This window comes from Triturus cristatus, chromosome 3_2 (assembly GCF_964204655.1).
Source record: "Triturus cristatus chromosome 3_2, aTriCri1.1, whole genome shotgun sequence".
NCBI lineage: Eukaryota > Metazoa > Chordata > Amphibia > Caudata > Salamandridae > Triturus > Triturus cristatus.
Window position 1 is genome coordinate 629,160,044 of NC_140584.1, and position 20,892 is coordinate 629,180,935.

At 44.2% G+C, this 20,892-nt stretch overlaps 1 protein-coding gene and 1 long non-coding RNA gene across 3 annotated transcripts in view; one reads left to right on the forward strand and one right to left on the reverse strand.

Annotated features, from left to right (window-relative positions):
• VWC2L (von Willebrand factor C domain containing 2 like) overlaps nucleotides 1–20,892 on the reverse strand; it is a 641,767-nt gene that overhangs the window by 346,529 nt on the left and 274,346 nt on the right. For both annotated transcript variants that reach the window (XM_085648556.1, XM_085648557.1), the window contains exon 3: nucleotides 9,631–9,760. In XM_085648556.1, coding sequence (XP_085504682.1) covers nucleotides 9,631–9,760 — 130 coding nt within the window. The remainder of the gene's footprint in view (nucleotides 1–9,630; nucleotides 9,761–20,892) is intronic.
• LOC146857859 (uncharacterized) overlaps nucleotides 4,275–20,892 on the forward strand; it is a 384,686-nt gene continuing 368,068 nt past the window's right edge. The window contains exon 1 of the long non-coding RNA XR_014979960.1: nucleotides 4,275–4,370. This is a non-coding gene — a long non-coding RNA (uncharacterized LOC146857859). The remainder of the gene's footprint in view (nucleotides 4,371–20,892) is intronic.

Here is a 20,892-nt window from a genome sequence, read left to right on the forward strand (position 1 = left end):
TATTATCAAGCCCATTATCGCCGCTTTAAAGGGGTGATAATTTTAACGCCGTTCTTGATAATATGCCCCTTAGAGTAGAAAAATAGATGGATGTTCCTAAACACACCACCTCCAGTGGTTGGAGGCTATCTTTCTTGGTGTTCCATCAGAATGTTGGGTTTGTATGATCAAGTTACATGAATATCAGCTATCTCTATATTGTCAACATAGGGATAATGATAAATTGACCACTCTCAACACATCTACTTAAAGTGACAATAACGTTGTACTGGATATCCTGCAGTCAATATTCTACCAGATTTATATTTTTGTCCTTGATATTGTGACATACAACCGTGTGTCTACTGGATCTTCTTTTTGTTAATAACAAGAAACGTTGGTGGGTAGTTCAATCTCAGTGTTCACTGGATATTGCTTCTGTGTCTCCTTCTAGAAGGGGGTGGGGGGTTGTTCAGGATCTGTATCCTCTCTCTGTCTCTGGTGGAATCTTAGCAAGGGGCATATTATCAAGACAGGCGATAAAATTATCGCCGCTTTAGCGGCAGAAAACTGCAGCTAAAACGGCGATAATGGGCTCGATAATATGCTCTATGGAATTCCAATTGAAGCTCAGGTTAGATGTCCTTCACATCTAACATGGGCTTCAATTTTTTCGCCTGTCTTGATAATATGCCCCTAAATTGGCGGATCAATCATGCTCTGTGTCTATCAATTCCTGTTCTGGGCAGTATCACCTCTGCGAGTTGATGAAGTATTCATGCACTCTGCCCATTTAATATTTGGTTACTCATAGAATATACAGTGGCAGTCACACTCTGTGCCCATTAAACATCCTTCTCGTTTCTGGTGGCGCTTCTACTAGGCGTTGTGGGGAATTCCGCATCTGTTTCCATGAATTGTTCTTGTGCCCGGCATGAACACCTGCAGAGTTCAGGAGATGTCCAAACTCAGTATTCATTGAATTATGTGAAAGGATCTTTTCTGGAGACTGGGGCTATAATTCAACAAGGGACAAGCATTGAAGTTCAGATAACTTCCATTGAAAATTACACATCTATACAGATTATGCCAGAATAACAGAGTGCAAGCAAGATAGAGTTTCTGTCCTACCGGGATATCATATGTTGGTCGAAATGAGTGTCGTCATAGCGCCCGCTGTGCATACAGAGCACCCAGTGCCCTTTCAAAGGTTGCAGCAGCAAGTGCACTCAGCAAGACAAGTATTTATCATTAGGGCTTACCCTGGATTGCTCTGTGCTGCAAATAGGATGGAAAGATACCATGCATCACTGTTGGTCTCCTCGTGAGTATGGCTTCAATTGAGTGCTGATTCTCTAACTTTCCTCTTCTGGTTAAAGTTTTGTCATATAATTGCACCACAAGTGTTTCTCTGCTAACTTAAAGGGTCCTACAGACCCTGGCATTCTACCAGTTCAGTGGTGGTCACTTTTAAGGATTGCCTGCCATATTTTGAGATCCCCACCCGCCTGGCAGGATCTTTAACTCTTCGTAGCTGCCACCGCTTTGGTGGTTCCTATAAAGGCGGAAGAGTTTGAGGAGCAGGTGGCAGGCGTGCAACGCCCATTGGGCTCAAAGGGCTTCAACCCTCCACCCTGCGTCGTGTGTGTCAGAAAGGGCTTAGACAGGTGCCTGGGCTGGCGACCGTCTTATTGCAGCCGTACCCAAGTACTTCACCACAGGTCTTTAAAAGACCATTTACATGTTAACGAGGCTTTGTTGTTTTTTCACCCCTTCATCTCCACTCTGCCAATTTCTGGAAGAATTACCCCCCCAGACATTTTTAGTAGCCGCCCCCTCCCGAAACTTGGCTCTAGTTGTGCTTCTGGCTGGTGGCATGCATGTTGTGCCCCCATGACAATTCTTTTGATTAAGAGTAAACTTCTAAAGTTGGAGATTGTTCTCGAAAAATAAAAATTATTGATCCTGATACATAGAGAATGTTCCTGAATCTAGGATGCATTAAGCAATTTCCTTACAGAGGACCGGGAAGTTTAGAGATGATTGTCCTGCCCTACATACAGAGTACGTTCATTGAGAATATGGTGGAGCAGGAGCTCCCCTAACTTACTGCAATGCACTGACCACGCCTAACACTAAATGCCACTCACCAACCCCCCTCCCCCACACCCCTATCATTTCCATTGGCTCTAAACTCCATTCATGTAATAATACCATCCTTTCAAATATTACCAGCAGTGGCTTCGTGATCACGTAGGGGAGGGGAATTATTACGCTACCATATACACATGCTTTACATCTTCTGAGTATGGTGGTGACCTGAAGCTGCCCACTTCCTGCCTGGACTGCACGAGCGCTGCAGCAGCCATTACAGTGATTTATTTCCCTTCCTCTCTCTCAGAGGGGATTCTAAATAGAACCTTTCATTACATTTAGCATCAAGCTATAGAACGGGTTGGTGATAGTTCCTTATGGACCGCCTGCTAATTATAACAATTTAATAGGAGGCAGCGCGCTCTCTCGCTACAATAAAACGCCTTCTCTTTAGGATTTATTCCGACAGCTGCTCAACAAACCTCTTACCCACACGTATTTATTACAGGTATTTAGAAATTGCTTCCTGTTGAGGCTATCAGTAACAGCCAGAAAGGAGAAGCAAGGCACAGCTCTTGAGGGATCATCAGGGGTGACCTGTTCATTCAGTCTGTGCTTTGTAGCTCATTTTACTTTCGTTTGTGTTACACATAGGATTTGGGCGCCAAACACTTTGGGCCTGGTGGTGATTTGCACGGTACTGGCGTGGTGTAATCCAAATACAAAGGTAACATTACTATGAGGTAACACCACCCCAGTGCCATGTAATTCGAGCAACGTTAGGTCATCTGTGAAACTGTTATTTCATGATCTAAGATAATATGTTTTTATAAGGGAATGGATAATGTGGTATGGGTATGCACTTTCTTGGTTTTTAATTGTTTTCCATATCTTTTATTCTATTCTTATTATAATTTAGAATGTTCTTTGTCTAGAATGTTAATATGTCATCTTGCTTGGTATTGGTATTGGTAGGTTGCCTGCTGCTCTTTGCTCTGGATGCATGTTTCTTATCTGAGAATAAACTAGATACTTATTTAAAGGAAACCTCCTGCTGAGATTTGGCTCTTTTCTCTGGATTACTCAAACCATCAACACCACAATCTGTCATGTAAGGCCCTAAGTATATTGTTTATTTTTCAAAGTCACTCTCATGTCACATCCCCCACCCTTTTCAGTGCATAGCCCCATTTTTAGGTCTCGCCTAGCGGTGCAGCGCATGCGCTGCACGCTTTGCGAGGCATGCGCTGCACGCTTTGCGAGGCATGCAGTATACACTATAGGTGAGGGAAGCCCCACCCACTCCCTCGCCCACTTTTTCATTGGCTTGTGGCTTTGGCCTTTCTAAATGCTGCATTCTGATTGGTTTAGAGGCTGCTAGTCCCTCCTTTTGACAGCCATGTCTCCTTCAATGGCTATTGGCCCCTTTACTGCGTATTTCCTGAGCACTACTTTGTTTCCGTGCCACCCCTCCCACTGTCCGTGACTCCTCTACCGTTCCCCACTCCCGTTGTTCGTGCCTTAATCACGCCCGCCCTCCCGCACTCCCGTTTGCAATTCAATAGGTCTCGCGTGAATGCGAGTCCTCTTGCATTGCAAATGCTTGTTTAATTTCAGTTCTCTCCCTTGGGGACTTAACTTCCATATTGTTGTCACTGCAACTGGTTGTTTATGGGATCATGGTGTATTTCTTTCTGTTCATAGTACATTTACTCGAATTAAATTACGGTCCTGCTACACCCTAATAATATATGTGTGGCCGCAGTTCAGAGCACAAGGCTAAATCAGAGCTGATTGAACAGTTAAGTAGACGCCCCAAGGGTACAATAACTATTACGTTCTAAAAGTACATATATATATTTTATAATTGACATTTCAGAAGAGAATGGTAATTTTAAAATATGATACGTATTGAATAATTATCGCTTTCTTCGTGTTAGGAAAATTACCGAAATTGAGAATTTTGAGTGCAGACAATGAGGGGGGGGCCTCACTTTAACAGCGCAAATTCTCTCTCCCTTACATACGGTTAGACATTGTTTTAACCTCTGCAGATCTGAAAGATGGCCATGATTACACACAGCTGAGAGCGACGATCCTTAAAGACCTTCTTCTGTTTCTATTTTGCTCAGTACGTTTCGGAATCGTCACTTCGTCCTCTTTTTATTTCCACAGTCGTGTTACTTTTCTGTGCTCCTCCTACTTCCTATTAACTTTCAAAGCGTGCAGCTGCCTAGTGCTTGTTTCCCAGGTTTTTAGGAGCTGCTTTCCGCTACGGCAGTGGAGCCGCCAGCATGGTGAGTCCGCTTGGGAGAGAGAGCCATTGCAATTCCAAACCTCTTTCGCCAATTCTGTGGGAGTGTTATCATCCTCTGAGAGATACCCTTGAGTGTCAATCCTGGGCTGTCACTGACTACCATTCCAAAGAGCAGTAATCTTGGAGTTATGCGTGTTCCACTTTACCCAGCACCACCTACAACTGACGAATGCCACGGCTATTAGCTACTTTTGAGCATTGACTCAGTGGCATCACCTGTGGCATCTCTTTGCCACCTGGTGACAAATGACACCGAGATAGAAGAGAAATTATAATATCAGTGGCATGTATCAGTGATTCCGGGACAGCCCCACCAGGTCTGTGAGCCATCGAACAGTGATCGTAAAATCTCTTTTCTCAGACATGCAGAGAACAAATATTGACACTAGAGTTAATGTTTACATGTGCTTCTGGGTGCAGCAAGAAAAATAAGTCTTGGACTGTCCACTTCTGCTTACCAAGAAAGAACGATCGTAGGGCTGTCAACAGTGCCTAATTTGTTAACAATTAATAGGTGTAAGTGCAGCCCCCAATTTTTCCCCCTACGAACTTGCAGCCATCTGTTGGTGTTGCCATTAAGCAAGATTGCCTTGTTGGGATTTCACATCATGTTTCTTTCTTCCACTGTACTATATTTCCTCTCTGTTGCTGGAAAGGATGGAATCTAGCTTGATAGTGTATCCGGCAGCTTCCGTTGCACCGTATCTGTGCCTTCCATACTTTAACGTGCCGACTTTGCTTCCTGGGCAGTTTGTTGACACCTAGACACATTTAGCAGAGCCTGCACTTTTATTGTTTTGTGTTCAGAGCAGCAACCTACAAGAAATGAGGCAAGTCTCTTGTTTTCAGGTCTAGTCTCAAATGCCACACTGAAAGGGTCATTAACATTCATTTTATTTCAGTCTTGACCTTGCGGGGCTCTAGCTGAAGCTCACACATCTCAATGCCAATGTCACCAAAGACAATTAGCTTTCCACTTCACCAGTGCTTAAGAGATAAACTGATTTCCTTACATGTGTCCTCGTTAACAGTTTCTTTGAGACCCGCTTTTTTCCCAAATAAATTCATTCTCACACTCTGCTCTGTGTGACTCCACCCCTTTTTGCTGCCTCTCATTGACCTCTAATTTATTGGATCCATGAGTAAAATCTTTCTGTTTTCAGCACTGCCTGTCCCTGTTTCACACTCTTGCAGTTTGTTTTTCATATCTGCTTTGCTACTGTTTTTCTCTTTCTACTTTCTACTGTTTCTTGCCTTCATCTCTAAGTCAAGGTCTGATGAGGAAAAGTTAGACCACAACCCTAAAACTAATTACCAGTGTCCACCACCCTCAGTCACCAAGTAACATTAAGCATTGGCCTTCAGTTACTTTTTCTCCTAACTATTCATTAATGGGTAAGGGTGGCACAGCAGGGGTGGGGAATTCCTGTCTTCCGATGCCCAGGATATATTGTTTGGGGTCAAGGACATGAAGTTTCCATGTTTATTTTGTCATTGGACAAGTAGATGCAACCCCGTGCAGCACAAGCCCTTTAACTGCCAGTTTACAGTACCACAGTACAGTTGTGGAGAAAAGGATTTGTGCTTTTTGAATTGCAAAATATGTACCTTAATGTGCAAGATGCTCAAACTTGTATACATGATTAATTACACAAAACCTTTCCTGCAGGTATTCGTGGAAATACAGTAATGTGTCAGTTCAGCTTGCTTTGCTAAGAGTAGTCCCAATATACAAATATTAGCAATGCTTGCAAAATATTACTATTTGGGTTATTTTTAATGCTTCCCATAACACTCCTTGATAGTATGCAAATAAGTGTAGATGAAAGAAAACAAGATTTGTTTATTGCATTCAAAATAAAATATAACCCCAAAAGATTCTGCAACTTGGAAAAAATGGATAACAGTCCAGACAGATCTGCTGAACTATTGTGCGTTTAGTTTCTTTACAAATAAAACGTTTCCAAAAATATTTGAAAATATTCCTGTAAAAATGGATTTGCATAGAGTGGCGCGAATCATACTGAAAATATCTGCAAATTCATCAAAACTCGTATTGACTGATTTGGTGTCCAAGAGGACTGGCATTGCGCACACTGCTTTTACGTTTTACTCTACCGCCATTTACAGCTCTGCACATTGCCATGCATTCATTGAGGGCTCTCGCTTGTCTATATGACAACCCCTATGTATCATAGTTCTGCACATTCTTCCAATAAAATCTATTGCTTATGGGTTTTTTTACATTGCGCTGAACTTAAGGTTCCTGATGACGTCCTTAGAACAAGGGCATCATATTATAGACCATTGCTTCTTTTTACAAAACACTGTAATTTAAAATAATGATCCCAATATAGAACCTGGACGCAGCTCCTAGAGTACAATGGTTTTACTGAAGGTTAAGTCTGGTCTGGTATGTGATGCCCCTAGTGACACAGTGCCATCCTGTAACCCTCACTTCATTCTAGTGCTTAAATCGTTTCTATGTGCTGCAATTTTTGACATGTTTTGGAATATAATGTACCTGGAACTAACAGGGTTGGCCCAAGATCACACAATTTGGTCACTTGGGTAAACAGTGACTTGAACTTCGATCTTTTAGTGCTACGGTCAACGATTTAACCCCCCAGACCAGGTCTTCTCCCTACACCAATTATCGTTTTCTGTTTCTCAGCTGTAAGTTTTCCCCTCCATTGAGAGCCTCCAATCCGTTCAGAGCCTAACAATATGCAAGGCAATTCTACTGACATAAGGCATCACTAGTTGTCAATCCAGGGAACACTGCACCCTGACACACCCTGGCTGTCCCTCTGTCTGGCAGCCAGCCTTTGTTATTCAAATTATATCCAAGTGAATTGTAGTCGCAATGTGCATAGCAGGCAAAGCCAGGCGATCCCATTAATTCTCAGCCCGACAACTGAGATTCTCTCAGAAGAGCGAGCCTAGATGGACACATTTTTGATTAACAATAATTGATTGATGAAATGACAGCATTAATTGCAGGCCTGGCACGTGGCAGAGGAGCGTGCACAGAATACGTGTATGGAGTTGTTTACTGTGTTTATGGTGGCACAGCAAGGATGTCGTGGGCTCCAACACAAGGATTAGGCCTCTATCCCCTCTGGACCCAGTGCCACTGGACCGTTCATAGGGCTCAAGTGCAGGCCGCCATGTAAGATGGGCGGATGATGTTGCGCAAGCCTCGCTGTCCAGTATGGCCTCCCTGGCGCAGCCAGTGTCCGGGGACATGGAGCTCGCCAGGCTGCTTCCATGTCTCAGCACCAGGACATCCTGCAGCAGATAATGGCCATCACCGACCAGAGCCTTGACAAGGCGCAGGCCAGGTGAGACTGTAATTTTTTTAGGGGATGAGAGTATGAGGATGTCGTAGCACCAGAGCAATGACACCTATGCAGGGCCCAGAAGCGGGTTCAAGAGCCATGTAAGGGGTAGAAGTGGACCATACAGTCCAGTGTGGGCCCTATGTGATTCAGCATTAAGTCCAATGGTAGCCCCGACTTGTGGAATCATGAATCCTAAAAGCAAAAGGGCCTGCTGCTATAAATTCCATTGGTCCCACCAGTGTATCTATTGGGCATTAAGAACACATGGTACTTTTTAAGTTCTGTCGGGCCGCAGGGGTCAAGCAATGGGGTCTAGAGTGTAGGGCTTTAAGACTGTGAGTTCTCGAGAGATCCCAGGATGTAGCTCGGAGTGTTATTTGTGCATTAGGAGTATATGGAGTTCTGTGGTGTTCCAGTGACTCGGATATGTTGGTGTCCTACTGGGCTACAAGTGGGTGGAACTACATAAAGACTTCAGGTAAAGGGGCACAGGCCTGACAGGGGGGACATTGGTTGTGGGGCTGCAGCTGCAGAGGGGAATGAGTATGTTGGAGGTGGGGACCCAAGTGGTTTATAGGCTGCTTGAAACTACGGGGAAGCAAGGGAATACCAGTAGTAGCAGGCACTTGGGTAGACCTTTCAGTTTCTTGTGGAGGATATCGCAATGAAAGTAAGCGACATCGGGTTTGGGGACTGTCAAAGATCTGAGGCTCATGGGCTCAATAAAGGATCGCAATAAGATAATTGTATGAGTGTCTTTAAGTCTGCATGGATCCTAGAAGATAGTGGCAACCAAAGGTACTAGGGAACATCTCTGTGTGACGCAGCGGAAGGCCAATGTGATACCCTGGGGGTACACACAATTATAAAGGCGCTGCATCATGCCTTTTGGATCATCAGAGAATAGGGTCTAAATGAGGCCCTTGAGAGCACAAGGTGTGGAGCATAGGACACATAATCCATCTCTGGTTGATGTTTGGAAGTGCAGTTCAGAACAATCTGTAGGTCTTAAGGGAAGACATTTGATGTCTGGCTGGGGCTTTGTGGTGTGGTGTTCACAACCTATTTGAAAGAAATGCTTAATGTCTGAGATGAGGAGTAGTGAAGGACGTTAATGGAGCTTGATTAGCTTACATAAGGTCATGTGCCTGCACATTAATTGCTTTGGTTTTGTCTGCTGAGGTATGCAGAGGTTCCTTCAGTCCCCCATATGGTGAGTTAATTACTGTGGTTTTTACTATGGCAGGAACAGAGTTATAGCTGAAGCATACTTGAACTTGGAAGAAGGAACACCAGGGAGTTCTGGACATTCAAGTGTGAACATGGCAAGAGAGAGTTTACTAAAAGTGTAGTTCATGTTCATTTTGATCTTTATTGGTTTACGCAAAGTAGATGTTTCAGCACCCACGCTAATGTGCTGCATAGCTGAATACATATAAGGTCCCAAAGGCGAGACCGATTGCATTGCAAATGCTTGTTCTAGTAGGGTACATTGTGGTGATTGTCAGGAAATCTAGGATTCACCCCCTCTGACTCTCACTGATTTAGACATGCCCCTGGAATGGTGAGGGGTAGATTTTAGACACACTGAAGCACAATGACAACTGGGTCACAATTGTAAACCTTCTTAGTGTAGATATGTAATTTGAGGAAGTTAGTCTGGAGGTATCTGTGATAGGTGAGATTGAACCTCTCATACGTCAGTCATACCTGACATCTAATGTAACCCATCTGCTGAATGTTCCTGGCCTCTTAGAAGTGTTAACCTATCAGGATTTCTCCAGCCTTCAACGGCCCAGGCTGATCATTAATACGATGCTGACAGCGTATGCCAAATCTGATTCCCGCTCCCCGTGACGCCCTCCCTTGTCGCAGCCTGCGCTGTGCGCTTCTTACCATTCTTGCAGATGGGGCAGCACTGCTCAGGCTCGTAGACGGGGTTGACACACTCAGGCACTGCACAGTCCGCCACGACGCAGTGCACCTCGTTGTTGGGTTCACACCGACACCACTCGCACGGGGAAGGCTGGAGGCACAGAGGGTACAGTCAGAAAAGCTTATAGAAAAAATACAAGCAGTTCATTCCCCCCTATTTCAAGTCATTTTATTGCACTTCAAGCATGTATTGCACTATGGCAGGTAACTTCGCTGTCAATACAAAAGTGCCTCATTGCACAATCTTGTCAGTAAGGTGAAAAGTAAAAACAAGCACATTTTAGTTAACATCTGTAGTTCATTATTCTCGTTTGTAAACATCGGTAGCTGATTATTCTCGTTTTTAAACACAATAAGTAAGAAAAGTAGTTTAACCTTATAATTCACACATTTATTTTACTATCAGTAAAACAGCAAGCAGCACCTAACGTCTTGTCTACTGGAGGCACTTGTTTTGGTGTATGCATTCATGATATATATAGAGGCAAGTCTGTTGTTTTTGGAGTGTATATGTTTATATAGTCAGTTACGGTTGTTAACTCTATTATTAAAGTACACCTGGGGCCATATCATTGCCTAAAAAAGATAGTGGTATGAAGTATAACTCTCCTCTCATGGTCTATTTAGCAGCATCCCAAATCATATCCCAAGAAACCTCTCCGCTTATGTTGTCTATAAAATAATGCTCAAGTGTATCTTTTATATTAGAGCGAAGAACTGGGAATAGAATTTGTGCACATTGGAAACAATCATAGGGAAGTCGATGCCACCATATATCTATCAGATTCAGGTCAGCAATACCTTGTACTAAGGATTGGGGGATGAGTCGCCCCCTACAAAGGGACTGAACAGTCCAATTTGGGGTCAAGCGTCACATTGTAATCCTCACCCATTATCACCTGGTGAGTGGACACAGTGGAAACCGTAGGGAGCAGGTAAGTGAAGGAAGGGACCTTGTGGTCATTGGGTCCATAAATGGAGGCTATAGTGTAGAAAGTGGTAGTGTCAGAGGCCTGAATTATGACCCACCTCCCCTCCTTGTCCCTGTGGAACTGACACCTGAAGTGGGACATCAGCCCGTATTAGAATAGCCACTCCCTTGGTTTTATTGAGAGCCGAAGAGTAAAATGAGTGGGGGCATAGTCCGGAGTGATGTCTAGGAACATCTTTAACTAACTGTTATGTGGGTCTCCTGGAAGAGCGCTATGTCCGCTCGCTTGGAGGAAAGCCAACAAAGGAGGGCCTTACTCTTGCAAGGGGCGTTAAGGCCCATTGACAGACCAGAGATGTAGTGTCGCCTCATCTGCCATACAGGAAAAACCTTCAAAAACGTGCAATGTGGGGCAAGCCCTCTGAAACAAACAACGAAAACATCAACAAGAACTTTGTCACAGAAAGCTTGGACCAATGCATACAGCATTGGACCATCTATAAAAAAGCAAGCATATTAACAGTATTCTGGATAAAAACTACAATAGAAGGCAAGAAAAATCTTCCACAATGCCCCATCCCAGTTGAAATATCCCATTTAAGGGAAGAAAACATAAGTAGCTAACCTCCAACAGTATTTGGCCCCATCATCTGGTACCATTATGTAAGCAACTTTAATCTTAGGGAGCCATAGGGTAGTATAATAGTAAAATACAAGGAGAGCACGAACCACAAAAATCTTACTATACTTTGGAGCCCAGATGGGCATAGTAGAAAATGTCTTCGTAGGCCCGGGTTGCAATTACAACACACGTCGACAATTAAAATAGCAAAATCAGAAGAGAGAGAAAAAAGGCAACATCCAGTAGATGAATTGAAGTCCTCTTGAGGACAGGGCAAATGTTGGTATTTACTGTGGGCTGGGTAGTCTTTCGGTGCTGTTGCTGTAATATCCTTGAAAGCCATTTCCTGCATTTAAACTAGGTAGAGGACTGCAATGTTGCGGAGTCATCCTCATCTGGAGACAGGCCTAGTAGACGCATGGCATCATCTATGGAAGAAAGTGCCACTGATATGTCCTTGACATTTGAACAGTCTAATTTGCTCCTTTGCTCATTCCTGAGATAGGACTTCATCACCCAGGATTCTCCCTGCTCGGAAGGCAGGGCACAGCTCCTATATCACGCTAAAAGTGCTCTAATGCCCCTTTGGTACAGGACATTTGATCAGCCTCGTTTCCCACTTTAGTACTGGATAGTACTGTCTGGGACATCATTAGAGGGTCGCTGACCGAGTTACTCGATTGTAAACTTCGGCCTTTGTGCAATCATCTCACAGTCATTGAGGATGTTTTGGGCAAAATTGGAAAGTGTGGGAAAGTATGTTCACTAGTCCAGTTTTACATTAAACTACGGCCGTAATTATAAGAATGAGTGGTCTTGGTGAAATGTGTGCCAGGGAATCAAACATATCTGTGAATGTGTCCGCTCTCGCCCCTCCTGTGCCAGAACAAATTGCCCATCCCATCCACAAGAACTCAAGGGAAGGCAAGACATCGCCTAATGTAGTAGAGAACCAAATTTGTGAGGAACCCCTTCCCGTGAATAATCTATCACCTTTTTCTTGCCTATATGTGGCAATGTTAACCAATGCCCCTTGTCTTTCCCCTGGCACAACAGAGTCCACACTCAAATTAAAAAACAAGGTGATAAACTGGATGTATAGAAAAGTGGGAAGTGGCTATACCCTTCATGAAGAAACTATCTTGGTATGTAGAGTTGGGGGAATAGGGCGGTTACCCAGTCAAGCCCAACAGAATTGTATTATTATAAACTTTTGCAGGTCGTTAGTAGTAGGAGAAGTCCTTTGCCAGGCAAACACTGACACACCTCAGCCAGGGCATATAACTATTGTGCCTCTGGGCTATTTTGTTTACAAAACATAGCCTCCAAATACAGGACACAGAACCAAATCCATCAGCCTTTGCAGGGAACAGGCTCCAGGTCATTCCCAGCCTGGAGGAAAACGATTGACAATTGGTGGGGAAGTGGGACTTCACCAAAGTCAGGATAGCAGGGAACCCATAGGCTCACCTAACACTCTACTACTACTTGAGCTCATTGTGTCCATGCAAGTAGTACAAGTATGGGGCGATTTTACAGAATGACAATGTCTTCCGTGATGGTTGACCTGGCTGGTGCACCTCTAGCCTCTGGAATTGAGGTCAACCATGTTACAGCCATGGGTCCCCTCTCACCCATGCCCTGCTCGGTCGCAGGGAGGGCCGCCTCCCCTGGCCTTGATAATGCCCAGTCAAACGTGGCTAACGAGAACATATCTGACCCATTCATGCAGTTGCAAAATGAAAATTTAGGTCCAACTGGATTATGTGTTCTTGTAATAACTCTCCAGGCCCTGATTTTTGAAGTAATGTAGCTGCGGATTTCAAAGGGATCTCTTACCTGCCTGTTATGACCTCAGTGGTTTCGTGGAACGTGGCTGGTCTTAAGGGCAAGCTGATGCAGGCACCATGGTGTGGTTTCATCGATAATTGCGATACATGTTTAGTCTAAGAATCCTGGGCTACCGAACCTTATCTGAGGTATCTATCATATCAAATTCCAGCCAAGTTGGGCAAGTTTGGGAGGCCCATGGGGGGCCTAACAAAAAGAGTAAGGTCCTCCTTAAAATGCCAGATTTGCACACTAACAGTTGATTGTCCTGAGATATTAGGCATTGAAGTAAGTAGGGGAGGGACCATAGGGTGATTTGTTTTACCATATATGTACCTGGGGTCAAAAGTGGGCATCCTTTAGGAACCATATATGTGCTTAAAGCATACATGAATAGACTTTGGTTACATCCATATCTGACCCTTGCTGGGTACTTCAACGGTAGGTTCGAGCCCCTAGCCAAGAACGACACTGAAATTACCGCTGAGGAGGACAAAACTTGGGCTATCTCCCAGCTGGAGCTTGCCCCAATATATAGATGGACCCAAGCCGACCTCCAGTTGAAAGTGTTGACTGTTGAATTGGGCATAGGGCCAATAATGGTCACACCAAATCTGACTCCAAAGGGGCATGTACTTTTAGTAATCATTTGTCCAAAAGTCGCATTGCTTACATTCTTGTTGACTTAAGACTGTGGTCCTGAGTTGATGATATGATTGTACGGGAAAGAGTGGAGAGTGACCACAAACCTCTGTGTCCTACTTTGCTATCACTTTTTGATAAGTACACAACAGACCTTGCCATGTTGACTAGCACTAATGATTTTGGGCATACATCTTATAGGTTCGACTTAAATGGCGACAGGTTAACACAAAGCCAGAGGTCCTGTCAAATACTAGTAAAGTTGGACAGGCGACATTGCATACTACTGCTACCAGTATGGATAAGGAGGGTGACCCTATATATTTCACTGAGCTGCATAAAGATATTTTTCAGGAGATAACAGCTCATTTTTTAATTTCCATCAGGCACCCCTCCCAACAAAAAGGCAATTTGGGGTTCAACAGCGAGTGTTGGCCCTTAGGATGCACTCTGGCAGATGAAAACCCCATGCCTGGTCACACCCATCAGAAAGGAATATACACATAGTTTTCTGATTGCAAAGAAGCAGTGGGACAATAATAGATAACAGGAGATATCAGATACATGTTCGCCCAGGGACAATTCACGCTTCTGGAAGTGGGTTGCCATTGGGACGAACTCCCAAGAAATTGATCCACAAAACCACGTTCCACCTACAGAATATTTCTCCCACTTCTCAGCCCTGTATCAGGAGGAGGTTGTTGCTACTACCAAGGGCACCCTATTATATAGCAGCCTCCAGAATTTTAATACCCCACCATTTACTAAAAGAATATAATCGATTCCTTATCCTCCTTTGCGAGAGGGAGGGCTCCAGGCCCAAATGGTCTACCGGTAGATGCTTTTGCACATGACAGCGATGCCTGAGCAGATTGCATATTAGCTCTATCTAATGTTATTGTTTTGGGTGCTTCCATCTCCGAATCATGGCAGGGAGCTGAGGTGACCCCAGTGTATAAAAGGGGCGACAAGTCTTTACTTGTTAATTACGGGCCCATCATCCTCATAGACTGCAACAATACGCCATAGTAAAAAATCAAAAGTTTGGATATCAGCCAGCGACATCAAAAGCCCACTCCAAGTGGGATTCATAATTAACCCTCTTTTATAGACCAGGTCATTTGGTTTGCCTTACACTTTTGGTAGTCTGTTTAGATCTAAAATTCGCTCTTGACCTGGTCCAACGTTTGAGAGTGTGGCAGGTCTTGAAAGCGATGGGCATGCCCCATGACAACTTATACCTACTGATTAGGCTTCATGAGAATAATTTCTTCCAACATGTCATGGTTCCCACATATTAATAGGCCTTGCTTGAAACATAGGCAGACCACTGGTGCTATTTCAAAAGAAAATTGTGCATCAAGCCAGTAGCACCAGCTCTACAGGTGTACGAGGCCAAAGCCATTAGCACTGCATTATATGGTGCTAAGTTATGGGGCTTTGGTGATGTCACCATTTTAGAGTGGTCAGAGATTAGTTTTTTGATAGCATTGGTCTCTCTCCCGCCTTACACCCCATTGTATCTCTTATTCCTGGACATTGGTGTCAGAAAAGGTAGCCATTAAGGCACCCTTATGACCCTTGCTGTTATGGCGAAGACTACGGGCCACCCCAGAGTTGGCCCATTTTGTTTCTGCTCTGCAAGACAATAAAAAGGTGGGTAGATTCCACAAAATACCCTGGTTGAGATTGATAAAAAATCTGTTGATTTCTTGAGGCCTTGGTGACTTTTGGTACATCCCGCCGCAGCCCTAACCCCTTCTAAAGGGGCATTGAAACAACAGTACTAGGCATTCATATTACAGAAGGAGGAGTGCTGGAAATTGCCCTTCTAAATGAAGTCTGTGCCACACATGTTGTTTGCATGCCCGGCTTATGTCCAGCCTCGTTCTGCTTGGTTGACACCCACTTGTAGGTAACTTGGCACTGCTCTGAGAGGCTATTAAGAATGGATATTTCCACACTGTATTCCTATGCAGTGGCAACATTCTTGGGTCTGATGTGGGTAAAAAGAAGAACATTTATTAAATGATCAGGACTTGCCATTGATTTTTCAATAGTTGATATATTTGTGCTTGGTTTTATTCATTTTAAAACTTGTGCTATTTTTAAATATGTGAGCAAATTTCATATATTATGAGGTTTTAAAATGAGCTTAGGCTGCGATATCGGCGGCACTTTGCCACTAAAATTTAACTGGGTTTCATTAATTGTTTATCTGTTGTATTTTAATGACGGCTTTAATGGCTTTGCTCAAATAAAGTTATATTTGAATTGAATTGTCCTTGTATTGAAATAGAATTTTAAATGGAAAGCCCCAGCGATAGGGAATGTTATGACTCTGGAGGCGGTCTGTGATAGGCTTAAGCGATTTGTGTTTCAAATGAGTATGTGCAGATATATCCTGATATATTGCTTACATCAATCCTTTATAGACCAGAGGGTCCACGCTCCAGGCTGCTTTAAGAATATTATCTTTGATGCAATAGAAGTGACCCTGAACCAGGACAAAAGACGTGAGTTTGTTGCAAACTTGGTATGCAGTTATAACTCTGTGAACTCTATCAAGTTCAATCTGTTGATCATCCGCCGATGACAGTAGAGAGCAAAACAGGCTCTGAACATAGCCCACCAAAACGGAAGCACCGACTATCTCCAGAATACTGCGGATTCAGATTATGTTTCTGTTGGACCTATTTTAATTATCATCCATTTTATTTTGGAGAAGTTCACAGTGCCTTTCCAATTCGTGCATCTGGGACATCCTTTTCATGGTTTTTTTCATCGATCGCAGGCTCAAGTCCCTCTACCTTATGGTCAATTTTCTGTAAACTATAAGCTAGTATGGTGACTGTGCTTTGAAATTCTCTTTTAATGCCCCCTAGATCTTTCCAAAATTTGTAAATTATCTCGTGGATATCTGCCTTGGTAACCAGACCCACTATATCTGCTGTTGTAGGTTCTGAGTGATCTAGAGTTGCCATGGTGGAAGTCTCAGGGTGCCTACATTTGTCCCAAAAAGCACAAAGCGCGACAACAGTTATTTGGTTGTGCTAGACCAGGTCAAAGTCAAAAGTTAAGGCCAACCGTGATGGAGTGCAGGTTGGATACAGGGACCAGGTTCATCTTGGTGGAAAGTTGACTTGGAAATTTTTCTAGAGTAAAAGTGGTCATCGATGCATCGTCAGCAGAGCAAGTTGGATCTAAAGTGCTCGATGATCATGGGTAGCTAAAGGTAGGGTCCTGGTGCGGTTGTCGATGAAGGTGGAAAAGTTCAGAGTGGACAAAGTCTGTGCCGAGAAAGGTCTCAACATCGATGGTTTGCTGTTCAGCATCTGCCCTGATGATACCCTCTATGTTCGGACGTAGAAATGTTTCTGGAAGTCAGATCTCCTTCAGTGGGGCAAACCAGTAAGTTGATTCTGAACGGCAGTTGAATGTAGATGGCTTCAGGTCAGTGGCAGTCCCGGTCTCCCACCAGTTCTCTGGAGGAAAAATTGGCAAAAAGTTTACAAGGGCCAGCTTTTGCAGTTTGTGCAGGAGGAGAAGAATACACTCTAATACCAGCCAAGAGTACAGGACTTTGTAGTTACCACTTAGGTTAGGACATACTCCAACAGAGACCAGCAGCAGATTCCAGGGCAGTATCAGTTGGAACTGGAGAGCTGGGGCGTTGCAGAGAGAGAGGTCTCTGAAAATGAGTTGTGTCCATGTACCTCAAACAGGAGTTCACTGATCTAATCTTCGAATTGGAGTCACTTCTGGGATCCTTGGTTCAAGGCAAGCAGTTCCTGTCTTCCTTCAGGCTCTTGATAGAGCAGGACCGCCCTCCTGATTCTTTACAGAACCAGGAGAGCTCTGAGGAGGCTACTGTGATTGCCATATTTAAACCCACTGCCAGTGTGTGGGTGGGGTAAACTCCTGGCCACTCCCTAACCAATGGGGTAAAATTTCCCAGTGGTGACTCTACCCACTTTTGCAGCACTTCCTGTGTGTTATGCTGCAGGCTATGCCACAATACCTCTCTTTCCTAAAACCAAGATGGCAGAACCCTTCTTCCCCTGGCCAAAGCTCCCTGTGCCCACCCACCAGTATGTCTATTGGACTGGGCAAGAATTCCCTTGTGGTCACTCCAAACCAGTTCTGCAGCAGCTCCACCCTCCCACTGGATTTGGGTTAGGCTGCATAGGAAGACAAAGGGAGGCATGCCTTGGTGTGAGGTACATCTGTCAGTGAAAGGGAAGGCATCCTTTGAAGCTCACAAAGGGACTGGGAACAGCCCTTCTAGTCATCCTGCTTAAGTAAGAAAAATATCTCTTCACATCCAAACCTCTTGTCCACTGTCTGGGAGCAATCCACATCTCACCACAGGGAAGCCATTCAATAGTCAGGTGACACTGGGCACTGGCAGAATGGCCAATTTAGCTTTGGGAGAGAAATGCAAATGTCTACGGTTGTAATTTTTACAATAGTAAAATAAAATCAGACTTTAACATTAAGTTGCATTTTAAACTACTATTAAAATTGATTCATGAAACATTTTTCTAGCTGCTCCCAAACTGATATTAAGCATTATGAGTTGTTATCATGTAACCCAGTGTTTTCCTATGAGAGAGCCAGTCTTGCTACAGTAAAGAATTACTTTGGGGGTGTTTTCAGCGTGAGGATATGTAAAACATTCAATATACTTGTCCCACATTTTAAATACCATCTATCCTGTCCCACTGGGCATTTAGGGCCTACCTTAGGAGTGACATATGTATTAGAAAGGAGGTTTAGGCCTGGCATTTGGTTTATTTTGCTAGGTTGAAATGGCAGCTTAAAAATGCAAGGGTAGGACTGGAGACATGTTTTATATTGCTAATTTAGTGGTTGGCACAATAAGTGCGCAGCACACAAGAAGCATTTAATTTACATGCTCTGGGTACATGTAGCACTCTATATTGGGAACTTGCAAGTAAATTAAATATGTGAATTAGAAATATGTAATTTTTACCATGTTTAAAAGAAGAGAACAGAATTTTACCACTGGTAAGCAGTAGCAAAATATGGTCAATTCTATGGCCCAAAAAATGGGTTCATTAAAAGAAGACAAAGATCTGGGGAACTGCCTCACACAAAATGGTAATTTCGAACTCACATCCCCTGGAATGCCCCTGCCCAGATCCTCCCTCCCCCATTTTCTAAGTGCAGTACTGTCTCATCAAAGGTTCTGTGCTTTTTTGGACTCTATACTTCCCTTTGTTTGTTGTCACTTCTTATTTACACTAGGCAGCTGGGAACTTGGCATGGGGGCGAGCAGGATGATCCTGGTCCTCCGCCACAGTGAAATAGTTGGAGACCCTATTACTCTGGGCTCTCTTCGGTGGCATAAATGATTCAACAGAGAACTCAATAGGCGCACTGCCCCAGAAGCCTGTCACGCCTGCTCTGCCTCGACCGCGGGTTGTTTCTGCTCTAGTGGTAGTGGCTAATGGTTAGAACTTCTCCTATGTTCCCCTGCATTTTCTTGGTGCATTGGTTCCCTCCTGGATAACCGAACTGCAGGGGAATGGAAGTCAGTGCACCATCCTATTTGCTCAGTTTCAGTCCCATGCACAGTGTCTGCCAATGGTAGGAAGGGCATAGCACTATGTCTGGCCTTGTGCTAGTGGGTTCTTTGGCCTGCCTGCTTTGTCACCTCAGACAGTAGGGCCCGCTTGCCCTGCCTGACTCATCCCTCTGCCATCTTGGAGTCAGGCAGTCAGGGGTTTCATGTAGGGCCTCACTCCCGTTGAGGCATACCAGTAAATGTAAATGTAAATGTAAATGTACAGATATTTATATAGCGCAAATCACCAACCGGTCTCTAAGCGCTTGCTTAGGGAACCCGTCCTGGTATTCCCCTGTGAGATAACCCAGCAGGGCATCCACAAGGTGAAAGCCAGGCATCCCGCCGCGAGGGGCCATTGTGGAGATTAAGCAAGCTATTGCCCAGAGTCGCAGAGTGTGAACCCATGAATCGAGTATGCACTGGAGCGAGAATTATCGAGTCCATGGACAATTTATGGACTCAAGACCCAGCTGAGCCGGGAATTGAACCCTGGTCCCGTCTCAGGCACCCATACCCTGATGACACTCACCGGGCCCCAGATGGGGAAGGCGGCATCACCCTCTCATTGCGGCCTTAGGTTCTTCGGGTCCGGGAAGCCTCGTCTGCCGAAAGTCCAGGTGGGCAATCAGGTCCCTAGTGAGATCCTCCACTTGCTGTCTGCCTCAGATCACTGTTCAACCTCAGGGTGCCACCCTCCACTGCCAAATCATGGGCCTCTCAGATGCAGGGATCAGATTTCCCCACCCCAACCGCCTCACTCAGCCGCCTCTTACATCCGACTAAGGCCTCCAGCGGTTTTTTCAAACCTCCTGGTAGGCTTCATGATGTTCGCAATTCCTCTGTTTCGGGCGGGAGGGTTTGGGGGCCCTCTCTTTCTCCTACATTTGGTTCCCCGCTGTCAGTGCTTGCATTGTCCTACTATTTCTGCCACGTTTGCTTGTTTTTGCAAGCCTCCGGCCATTCCTCTGTGATTGCAGCGGAGCCCTCGTGGATCACGTCCACACGGCCATCTTAGTTGGCCATCACCCCTACATATATTTATTATTGGTTGGCTCTGTTTCCTTTGTCTCATTATTGTGTGTATGTTTCTACCTTATAGAATCTACTATGTGCTCGCTAACCTAGTCTGGCCTTATGATGACCCTTGAATTGATGCTTTTGAGGCAAAACACCATGGACAATTATCGGCGTGAAAACTGTTTGTGAAATTATGGTGACCAGTAAGGAGCTTTGTGAATTGTTCCAGTTATACATTGATTGTCTTTTTCCGCCGCAAATGTCATAACTGTATTAGTTTGCTGGCCATCTTTTGTTCTATCTCCAGTTTCATTGATCGCAATATGTGGCTTTTTCCATTAGTTTGATGTTCTCAATCACCTGCATTGTTTGATCATCACCCATCCAATAAAGCACTGTAAATATTGTAGACCTGACTATGTAATCCATTTTTGTATCAATCATGGTTGATAAAACTGTATGTATACATAATGATTTTTCTTAAAACAATGTTTCCATTAAATTGATGTATTTATGTATATGCTGAGTGGATAGGAATTTCGCTCTCTAAGAATTGATTTAAATGTTTACACTAACCAGTGATACCTT